The 12,438-nt window shown below is 32.5% G+C and overlaps 1 protein-coding gene across 1 annotated transcript in view; it reads right to left on the bottom strand.

The window, feature by feature from the left end:
• Nucleotides 1-12,438, bottom strand: part of LOC126878523 (uncharacterized) — a 44,563-nt gene that overhangs the window by 22,397 nt on the left and 9,728 nt on the right. Inside the window, exon 3 of the mRNA XM_050641278.1 lies at nt 5,936-6,002. Within this exon, the coding sequence (XP_050497235.1) occupies nt 5,936-6,002 (67 nt within the window). The remainder of the gene's footprint in view (nt 1-5,935; nt 6,003-12,438) is intronic.

Raw genomic sequence — 12,438 nt, 5'->3', positions numbered from 1 at the left:
CTTCTTGGAGGCGAAAAACATACGTTTAAAATAAGTCCGGAAATGGATAAATTGACTAATTATAAGCAACCTTTGTTCAATACTTTTTGAGTTGTTTGCGAGTGAAATTGTTTATTTTTCAACAAAAAACACACGTCTTCAGGCGGTTTTTCGCAAATAACTCAAAAATTAAGTATTTTATCGAATTAAATATTATCAAGTAAATATTTTTATCAAAAATGTAGCATATTAAAAACAAACAAAAAATGGTGTATTCATGAAGTCTATCGACACAGTAAAAACAAAGTTACTTATAGCTTATGAAAAATTGTTCTTGTTCGTTCAATGCCAAATCGAATTTGTATTTCAACGTGAAATAACCAAACAATCAAGCACTTTTGGGGAAAACTGTTGACTCACTTTTTTTAAATGTTTAAAGAAGCTCTATTTTTATTTTTTATAGAAGTCTCTACCATCAAAACTAAGCGAGTTACGCTGAAAATAAAGTTGGCCCATTTTTTGTTAATAAAAATCGTAAAAATCTTCCCCTATTTAGCACCCCAAATGAAATTAATCGTTAGCGCTTAACCTTTTACTTTATAAGTATATGTATTGTTTATATGATCTGTAAGTTTGACCGGTTCAAAGTTCTTATTCTTGAAAAAATTGGGTTTTATAATTGAAATGCTTTTTTTTGAAAAATGTCCTTTTTCAAAATAACTTAAAAAGTATTAGTGATACAAAAAAGCTCAAAGAGTAAAGAAATGTAGGTTATGCTTTGATAAATATTATGGTTTTATTTTGTTTTTCTTTAAGACAAAAATTGGTTAAGATATGGCTGTTCAAAATTATCATACACTCGTGATTAGTGACTCGTTCAAGCCCTTCCAACTAGAACCCTTTCAAAAATAAGCACTTTGAACCGGTGAAACTTACAGGTCGTATAAAAAAAAGTTAAGTAATTTGTAAAGCGGTGATGATTAGTTTCATTTCGGGTGCTTAATAGGGGAGATTTTCACGAATTTTTTTACCAAAGAAAAGGGGAGTTAGCGTAATTCGCTTAGTTTTGACGCAAGAAAGTTTTATAAAAAATAAATAAAAAAATATAAAAAAAAAATTTTTAAGAAACGCTTTTCTTTAGTTACGAGTGACTAAAATTAAAAATAGTATAAAAAATCAACCAAAAACCAAAAAATTGAAAAAAATTGAAAAAATCTAACACATTCGTCAAAGAAAAGCGTGGCGCGTCTTCATCGAATAAATGGTTTTCGCCCCACGCTTTTCTTTAAAAAATGTGTTAGATTTTTTCAATTTTTTTTATTTTTTGCTTTTTGGTTGATTTTTTTTATATTATTTTTAATTTTAGTCACTCGTAACTAAAGAAAAGCGTTTCTTAAAATTTTTTTTTATATTTTTTATTTTTTACTTTTTAGTCTTACACTTTTCAAACATTAAAATATATCGTCATGTTTATTAAAATATGTATAAAACGAATGATGTACTAAACATGAAAAGTAGTCGGAATCGGCAAAAAATTTGAAACTTTATTGTTTATTTATGAAGTATAGCGTAAACAATTAACGTAAAAAGTGAAATTATGTATAGTTCATATCATTAGCTATAATCAGTAAAAGTTCCAAGTTTTTACATTGTAAAAAACGAGAGAATTTTAGCATTTTCCATTAAAATCGTTTTTTTTTATTTAAACAATTAACAAACATAAAAACAATTTTTTTTATTGACTATTCGTGAATTGTTCCCTCGAATGCATATGTCTGCAAATTTTCATTAATTTGCATTGGAGAAAAGGCAGTTAAATTAACGTCTAAAGATTTGACGCAAACTATTGAACTAAATAAAAGCGTTTAATAAGGATTTTTACAAAAAAGTGTCAATGAGCTTTTCCCGAAAAGTGCTTTATTTTTTGGTTATTTCACGTTGAAATATTCGATTTGGAATTTATGGACGAATAAGACGAATCAATTTATCATGAGACTTTACCACTTCGATGATTACACTGAAAATTACACGGTATCTCCGTATTTCAAGTTCATTTACCTGGCTATAACACATATAAGTTTTTTCGCATTTAATACTTTTTTAAAGAGGCCCCATTTCCAATTATGCGGGGGGGCGGCCGACGGAGTTTGTTACGCCACTGGTTGATCTTGTTCGATTTCACTATAACAACATTTCCTCTTTGGGTCGTAAACATTTCCTGGATATATCAAACATTTTCAAGTAAACATTTTAAATATTCTGTTTTTGTTCCAAGTTTTAAATATGTTTCTTTAAGTCATTACTGTCTCCACTAATAACGTAACGATTAATCAATGTAAAGTTCGTGTGACCTCCCTAAGCGCAGAAACAGACGAACCACTCTGCAGCGCTACTCTCTGGATCCACAGAGTGGCTTAAACAGGAGGCGATTTTGTAGCCGCAATGATTTTGTAATGGACGCCACAGTGGCGAGGACCGGCGACAGTGGCTGGTGACAGTGGCTGGCCACTGTCGCCGATCCTCGCTACTGTGGCGTCCCTTACAAAATCATTGGGGCTACAAAATCGCCTGTTTCAGCCACTTTGTGGATCCACGGAATAGCGCTGCAGAGCAGTTCGCCTGTTTTTACGCTAACACGACTTAAAGACCACTCACGTGACCGGGACCGACGGCTTTACGTGCCCTTCGAATTACGGTGACGGCTCGTGTAATTTTTAAAAATTGAAAATTACCTGGCAGGTAGGCCGTTAAGCCACGGTCGCCATTGATAACAACTTACTGTTTCTTGATAGAAATGTTTCTCTCTATTTCAAACAAATTCAAACTAATTTAATATTTGTTATGCATTTTTATTAATAATTTACCTTTCTTTTACAGGTACTACGTTTTTTTTATTGGGATGATGAAACAAATTAATATTTAGTCAAAACTGCATTCAACTTTTTCAAAAAATAAAAAAATAATATTTTGCTAATTATTGTAGTACATCATGTAATAATAAAAATAAATTTGTAAAACAATATATTTTATAATTTAAATTTTCCTACCTATCCTCTCAAACATACATCTATATTTTTTCTCTGGGTATGTTTGTGTTAGTACAACTCAGAGAATAAAACTTATTCTTACTATCTATACAGGGTGTTTCATTAATAATTGTCCATATAGTAACTGGAGAAACCTTAGCACAAAATACAAAGATTTAACCTAAAACACTTAAACAAATAAAATGTGGTTCCTCACTGAGTTACAGGGTGTTTTATCTAAAAATTTAAAAATTATTTTTGCTTAGCATTTTAAAACTATTCGACGTATCCTTTTCATACTTGGCAGAAAGTGCGACTACTATACACCCTACTAAATTATGATAAACAAAGGTTTCTAGCTACTACCAGAGGCGTACGACAGGGGATAGTGAATGGTTGATCCTTCTCAAATTCTACGCCACTGGAGGAATTACTATTTTAGTACCATTTTTAAATTCTCCAATACTTCCTACGTAAATAATATACTCTTCATTGGTAACGATAAAGTCATTAGTTTTCGAGATATTTGAAGTTAAATATGAAACGACACAGTTATTTTGATTAATTTATGATATGATTCATATGATTAAAATTTAAAAATTATTTGTACCCAGTACTTTAAAACTATTTGGCGTATCCTTATCATACTTGGCAGAAAGTGTAGGTACTGTATACCCTACTAAATTAAGATAAATAAACGTTTTTAGCTACTACCAGAGGCGTACGACAGGGGATAGTGGCTGGTTGACCCTTCCCAAAGTCTACGCCACTGACGAAATTGCTATTTTAGTGTAATTTTTTTATTTTCCAATACTTTTTATGCAAATAATATACTCTTCATTCGTAACGATAAACTGATTAGTTTTCGATATATTTGAAATTAAAAATGAAGCGACACAATACATTAATCAAAATAACCGTGTCGTTTCATTGTTAACTTCAAAGATCTCGAAAACTAATGACTTTATCGTTACGAATGAAGAGCATATTATTTTCATAGAAAGTATTGGAGAATCCAAAAATTGAACTAAAATAGCAATTCCGCCAGTGGAGTAAAATTTGGAAAGGGTCAACCATTCACTTTACCCCGTCGTACGCCTCTGGTAGTAGCTAGAAACGTTTGTTTATCATAATTTAGTAGTTTGTACAGAACCTATACTTCCTGCTAAGTATGAAAAGGATTCGTCGAATAGTTTTAAAATGCTAAGCAAAAATAGTTTTTAAATTTTTAGATAAAACACCCTATAACTCAGTAAGGAACCACATTTTATTTAAGTGTTTTAGGTTAAATCTTCGTATTTTGTGCTAAGGCTTCTTCAGTTATTATATGGACAATTATTAATGAAACACCCTGTATACCTGTATGTAATAATTATATTTTTGTAATTTGTTATTGTCTTTTACTTCATATGTAAAAAATGGTACCGCCGTTAAAAGGCAAAGTGCCCTAATTTCCAGAATTCATTTTTTTTTTCATTTTTTTTACGTTCTATTTGATTAAAAAATAAGACTTAGCGCAATTTTAACAAGCTACCCCTCCTCCCTCCGTCTAATACGAAAAACGTCATTTTCTCGTTTTTATTTTTTTTAGTTACACTTAAAGCTTTAGACCATCAAAAAACTATATTTTTTCATGGTTTTTAAAGGTTTTTGCAGGACTAATCATATTTTTTGAGATTAACACAACCTGAATCATTGCGTCTCTAACGCATAATCAAATAATATATGCAAAAGAATATGATATACGGGTAAAGTTGAGTTGAAGTTTTTGATCGCATACGACCTAAAAGAAAATAAAAACGAAAAATTACGATTTTGGCGGTAGTAGAAGGAGGAAGGGTTGGCAGGTTAAAATTGCGTTGAATCTTATTTTTTTTAACAAATGTAATGTAAAAAATATGAAAAAAAAAATGAATTTTGGGAGTGAGAGTCTTGCCTATCTTATCGTGTCTTATAAGTATTTAACTGGAACATCATGTGATTATACCTGATGGGTCCTGAGTAGTAAAAAAGATTGAGAGGAGATACAGATCAGCTTAATCTAGGTGAAAAAAATGAACGGGCTCCCCATTTCTCCAACTGACTTGGGACCATGTAGGGCGGAGTCTACATAATATCATATAGTGACATTAAATTGACATAAAAATATCTTAAAAATCAATATACAGGGTGAGTCAGCACTGACGGGACGGAAGATTACAGCGAAATGGTAAAAGGTTTGAAAACAATTTTAATTTAATTCTTTGTAAACTGATAAAAGCTAAATTTTAAAATTATTTCGAAATATACAGAGTGTCTTAATAAATGGCGGCGTACCAAAGTTATATTTTTTCTTATGAAACGCCCTATATTTTCTAGCATTTTCCAATTATCCGCAAAAAATAAGGTATAGTTTCATAAGGCTTTCCTATAGCTATGTACAGAGTGTTCTGAGTTATGTCGATTTTTCTTAAAATGTAAAGTTTTAAAAGAAGACTGATTCCCAAGTTATTTAAGAAATTACACAAAATTTACTCTTACATCTAATAGCTGGAATTTGGTTGAATATATTCCACGATTGATTTGAACACATTTATAGACAGGGTGTTCAAAATTTACAGTTTCATTATTGGGATTATTTAATGTGTCATAATAGGATGCTTATTATAAATAGAACACCATGTATATTAATAAATTATTATACTAAACAAAGATTTCTCTTTCAAATGATATATGGATGTCCTATAACTAGGAGTCATAGTTTTTGCGTTAAATTGTATATAAAATAAAATTTATTTTAGCTTGTTTTTAGCATTGTGTTTTACTTTAAGTTTGACTGTCTTAACATGCTCTTCTTCACCTCGGTCCCTTGTTTTGTTATAATTCTTTTTTTTTTTTAATTAGTTTTAAAAGAAATAATAAGATGGTGTTAAAGAAATAGTTTAACTTACCCCAACAGAGACTGCATATCTATATTTAAAGGTAAATTTGTACCGATCTGACGACCATTAAAGGTACCTGAAAATTCAGCAGAATAAATAGTCCAGTTATCAGAGATTTGTCTTCTAAAAACGAGACGAATAAGCTGAATTTTTCTGACAATGTCAACGTTTATTTATTTAACAGCTTTAAAAAAACTAACTTCATTTGCGGAAAATGCAAAAATCTCATACAAAATCTTTAATTCTTCATCTTTAAAACGCATTTCAATTTTTGTCAATAGGACATTTTGATCAAAAGATATCAAACTTTTACCGCCGAGTTGATACAAATTTTATTTTAAAAAAAAATTATTACATAATAGAGAGTTATTGCCACTGGCAAATAAAGGATCCTTTTTTAGAGGATACTTTAATAAAGGACAAATACAGGACGGGTCTCAAAGAGTGTTATTGCAAATGCAGTTAAGGAATCTTTTATTTTGACAAATGACATGAAATATTTTTGTAAATATAAAAATAACCTATAAAATTCCATTTGTTGATAAAAATTAAAATAAGATAATTGAAAAGAGTAAAACGTTAAATTTAATTATTTTGTCATTTAAAGATGTTTAGAGAACAACATATATCCCATAATACTCATCGTTCAATAATATGGAAGTGCAATTGGAAATACTATTTTAGGAGTTTTTAAATACTTTTGCATGAGAATCGAAACTGGTTTCTTAACTAGTAAACAGTGTTTCCGATTAGCTCTTAGTTTTTATCAAAATTACGGTGGTTTTACTTGTTAGAAAATTATCAAAGTTGGTATAATAGTGTATTATATAGTGCTTAATCCGATTTTGGGATCAAACTGTAAGTTAGATCATCTTTATTACTATTTTTTAATCAACAAACAGTAAACAACGGTTATAAATACCAGTAACGAGGTAATTAAGTAGCTTAATTACTAATGAACCTGTCCAAGCACAAGGGCCGTAATCAGGCAACATAGGCCCAATATGCAGGAAATTTCAGAGGAGAGATCTTCTGAACTTCAAAATTCTCAAGATGTCATTAATCCATCCAATCAATCAAAATTATATTCAACCGCTCTGACTCAACCTAACAAAAAATTCGCAAGCAAAAACCAAGCCATTTTATTCAATTCACTTCCAAATACAAAAATTGAAGATTATTTAAATGCCATAGCAACTAAAGTCGATCCCAATAAAATTCTCGCCATTTCCAGGATTGTAAATGATCGTATTTGCGTATATTTTACTACTGAAGAAACAGTCACCGAATTTTTAAGAACAGATAATGGAACAATAGTAATCAACCAGGAACGTATCCAAGCCAGGAAGTTAGTCACACCAAGCGAAAAACTGATAATTTCTAATGTCCCCCCATCAATACCTCACAGTATTATAGAGACTCAACTACAAAATTTTGCAATTCATCAAATAACTCCATTGGATTTTCTAAGAATAGGTACAACTAACTCTTTATTTAAGCATATCTTGAGTTTCCGACGCTATACTTACATTTCTCCTAAAAATCTGGAAAATATTCCTGAGTCTATATTAATTAACTATGAACAAATCAATTATCGAATTTATTTTTCACTTGAAAAACAGTCTTGTTACATTTGTAAAGAACAAGGTCATCTAGCCTCTCAGTGCAAAAAAAATACAAACACTCAAACATCTATCGAAAATTCATCACCTACTGCTCAACCAAATTATATCCAAAATTGCCACCCTATCATAACAGATGCTCAGCCAACTATCCATCCTTCACAATCTTCGCAACAATCCACCAGTCCACAATCAAAAGAAACAACCAATACTTCTCTAATTGATTCAAATCCCATTCAAACACCTATCCAGCCAGATAATGTTGAAATGAATAATCACAGCCAAAATCAACCTCCTACACCCTCTGACACTCAATCGTCTAAACGAGCGGTGTCAGAAATAACGTCTCCTTCAACATCAGTAGACCAGAACCCATTTAAAGAACCTCTGCGTAAATCTAAGAAAGCAAAAACTATTCCTGAAGATAATAAGACTTTAGCAGAAGATCTTATTAAATGCACTAGTTCTTTTTTCCAAGATAATTCTGACAACGGATATTTAACCCAGGAAGAACTAATTGATTTCTTTGAAAATGCATACGGCTCTGCAGATCCTCTCAGCATTGCAAAAACGTATACAGAAGATATCGAAGGACTACTCAATTTTTTAACTAAAATCCATCCAGCATTAACTCCCAAGTATCTGAAAAGTCGCTGTACAAGATTAAAAACTAAGATTAATAAACAGCTATTATTATCCGCTTTCTCTACTGATAACAGTGAATACAGCAGCGACGCCTCTGCTGAAATTTAAAACAACATTCAACTGTATACTGCAATGGAACCTAAATGGGTATTACACCCATTTAGAAGAACTTAAATTAATTATAGCTAAGTTTAAACCATCTGTAATATGCCTACAAGAAACCCACTTCAAAGAAGATAACTGTCATAATTTAAGAAACTATACTCCGTACTATAAGAACAGAATAACTGCTAGCCATGCTAGTGGGGGAGTAGTAATATATGTCCATAACTCATTTAATACCGAAGTAATACGTTTAAGAACTGAGTTGGAGGCAACAGCAGTATCTATAAAAGGCCCCCACAAAGTCAATATATGTAATATTTATTTTCCTCCGAACTTAGACCCGTCCATAAAAGAAATAACTGAACTCTTCAATCAAATTCCAGAACCGCGTATTATATTAGGCGATTTTAATGCCCACAATATACTTTGGGGAGGTAAAAAAACAGATTCCTTGGGACGTAAAATCGAACAAATTGTTACAGATTCTAATATGAATATCCTTAACGATGGAAGAATCACAAGGTTCAATATTTCCACCGGCAATGGATCCCCAATAGATTTATCCCTCTGTGACCCTGTCTTACAACCAACTCTGTCGTGGGATGTGACATCCCATTTGCATGGAAGCGATCATTTTCCTATCCTAATTACGAACAATAACCATATCTCCTCATCAATTCCATCCAATAAATGGTGTCTGAAAAATGCAGATTGGTCTCTATATTCCTCTTTAATTTCACAAAAAATTTCTCAGTTGGTTCAGCCCTTTGATACAGACATTGATATTAACTCCAAAGTACTCCATCTCGTACAGTTTTTAACGTCAATAGCTCACGAGTCCATAGGTTATTCAAAATTTCCAAAAAAACGTGCTCCAGTCCCGTGGTGGAATTCCCACTGCGAAGCAGCAATTAAAGAGTCAAAAAAGGCGTTTTATAAATTAAGAAGGCACCCAACTTTAAATAACCAGCTAGAATTCAAAAGATTAAGGGCGTATTGTAGATACACCTTAAAGAAGAGTATAAGAGAGAAGCCTGGAAAAATTATGTATCATCTTTAAATTCATCTACCCCGACTTCTGAGGTTTGGCAAATGATAAGCAGAATGTACGGGAAAAAATCATTTAACACCATTCATTACCTAGAACATCATAACCATATTTATTCAACTAAGCAAGAAATAGCCTCCGTACTAGCAAACGTATACCAACAACATAGCAGTGACGAAAATCTATCTACAAGTTTCCTAGCCCATAAAAATAAATTTAATAATGCATGTATAAATCTTGATGACCACAATAATTTACCTCTAAATGCCATATTTACGATGGATGAACTGTTAGAAACTTTAAACAAAGTTAAAGACACTAGCCCAGGGCCTGACAACATCCCTACGACATTTTTAAAAGCTATGCCAACGGAAGGAAAACAATATCTTTTGGATCTTTATAATTTCATTTGGACAAATGTTTTCCCCATTGATTGGTACGATTCCATTATTGTACCAGTTCTTAAACAGGGCAAGAATAAATCGGACCCAGAGTCTTACCGACCAATCTCCCTAACATCTAATATGTGCAAAGTGCTTGAAAAAATGGCAAGCAACCGACTAATGTGGTACCTAGAAGATCGACAGCTACTTAGCCCTATACAAAGTGGATTTAGAAAGTCCAGATCTACATTAGACAACATAGTGGATATTGAATCTGTAATTCATGAGTCATTTGGATGTGGTCAAGAATGTCTGGCTGTATTTTTTGATATAACGCGTGCATATGATACAATCTGGAGATCAGATATCATAAGAATCCTGTCAAGTTGGTCGATTAAAGGAAATATTATCAAGTTTATTAATAATTTTTTATATAGGCGAAACTTCAAAGTTCGAATAGACAACTTTCTTTCAGACTCTAAAATCCAATTAAACGGTATTCCTCAAGGGTCTACTCTTAGTGTTGCACTTTTCCTTATTGCCATCAATGACATCGCTAAGTCACTTAGCCCATTAGTCAAAGCCCGTCTATTTGCTGATGATCTTGTTATATTCTGTCGTGGTAAAAATATATCAACAATGACGACCCATATACAGCAAGCCATTTACAAACTAGAGAATTGGTCGAATACTACTGGCCTAGAATTTTCACCCACTAAAACGAAAGCAATGATCTTCAGTAAAACTCCAAAGAAACAAGTAAATCCACCGAAACTCTTCCTAAAAAATTTACCAATAAAGTATTCAGAATCGATCAACTTCTTGGGAGTAAAACTGGATAGCCGACTATCTTGGCAAGACCACATCCACTCTCTCCGTCTGTCAGTTCAAAACGGCCTTAACTTAATGAAAAGTATCTCTCATAAACAATGGGGTGCCGATTTCCAAACTCTTATGACTGTATACAAAACCCTAATTCGTTCAAAACTAGATTATGCTGCTGTTGCCTACAACTCAGCCAAAGGTTCACTATTGAAAGTGCTAGACACAGTTCATAATTCAGCAATTAGAATTGCACTGGGAGCACACTACACAAGCTCAGTTGAGTGTATGTATGTTGAATCAGGCGAACCATCCCTTCAACTCAGGAGAGAATACCTTAGCCTCATGTATGCCTTAAGAGTATCAACTAACCCACATGTACCTGTTTATAAAAACACATTTACAGATAGATTTCCATCGACATTTAATTGTGGGAAAAGATTGGATCCTCCGTTTTATCATCGAGTGAGAGCAACGTTACAGAGCTTAGACACAATAATTCCACACACTTACAATACTTTTAAAGTCAGCCAACACATATTACCATGGACAATTGCTCTCCCTGCTTGTAATACAAACCTATCTGCATTCAAGAAAGGTGACACACCAGCAAAAATCTTCAATCAGAGATTATTAGAGATATTAAATGGTTTTAATGATCACATCCATATTTATACCGATGCATCCAGATCTGCAAATGGAGTAGGAGCGGCTTTCACAACAGATAACTATAACAGTTCCTACCAGCTCCCTCCCCAAACCTCCATATTCTCAGCTGAACTCTTTGCTATCCTCCAGTCATTAAAGTTTGTTAACACACATGACATCAAATTCTCAATAATCATTAGCGATTCCCTAAGTGCATTAACGGCCTTGAGGCGGGTATACCCCAAACATCCTATCCTCCTCTTAATTAAGGCGGAACTCTTGATATGCCAACAAAATCAAAGATTAGTTCAGTTCCTCTGGGTACCATCACATTGCGAGATAAGTGGAAATGATAAAGCTGACACATTAGCAAAAAATGCGAGTGAGAATCCCTTAACAGACATCATAACTACTTGCGTTCATACTGATCTAAAGCAATATTTTAAAAACAAGATCATGACAAAATGGCAAACAAATTGGAACGAATCAAACTCTACATTAAGAACAATCAAACAAAGTATATCACCGTCGAAACATCCTACAAAGAGAAGAGACCAAGTGCTCATGTCCAGATTGCGACTTGGTCATACGAAGATCACCCACGACTTTTTATTAAAGAAGGAAGCCCCTCCGATGTGTTATGTGTGTGATAGTGAACTAACAGTGCAACATATAATAATAGACTGTCCCCTCTACGTTATAGAACGGCAACATCAACAGTTACCAACTACAATTAAAGATTGTTTAAGTGAAAGTAATTCATGTAAGACTCTTAATTTTTTACGTACTATAGGACTCATTAACCAAATTTAATATACCTAAATTTTGTAATTTGATGTAAATACAGTTCATTGCTAATAACCCTTGTGGTTGAAGCAAATTGTAAATAAAAAAAAATACTTTTGCATTATGGGTATATCAAATGAGGAATTTCTGGAGAATATATTATTAGGGAATAGTGGATATCCAGTCCTTAACTACAACTACCTAATGACACCATTGCAGAATTTTCAGACAGAAGTTGTGTATTATAATCAATCACAAATCCCTTCAAGAATTGTTATTGAAAGAACATTTGGTATTTTGAAGAGATTTCTCATTTTAACATATGCAATGAGATGCAAGCTACATTTTGTTCAAACAATAATATCAGCGTTTTACATAATATTGCAGTAGATAATAGAGAAAACGTTGAAGTTGAAATACTGGCAAATGAGTGTGCTGTTAATATTGATATAG

Source organism: Diabrotica virgifera, chromosome 10 (assembly GCF_917563875.1).
Source record: "Diabrotica virgifera virgifera chromosome 10, PGI_DIABVI_V3a".
NCBI classification, from domain to species: domain Eukaryota; kingdom Metazoa; phylum Arthropoda; class Insecta; order Coleoptera; family Chrysomelidae; genus Diabrotica; species Diabrotica virgifera.
Note: the sequence above shows the minus strand (reverse complement) of the source record. Positions and strands in the feature narration are given on the sequence as shown.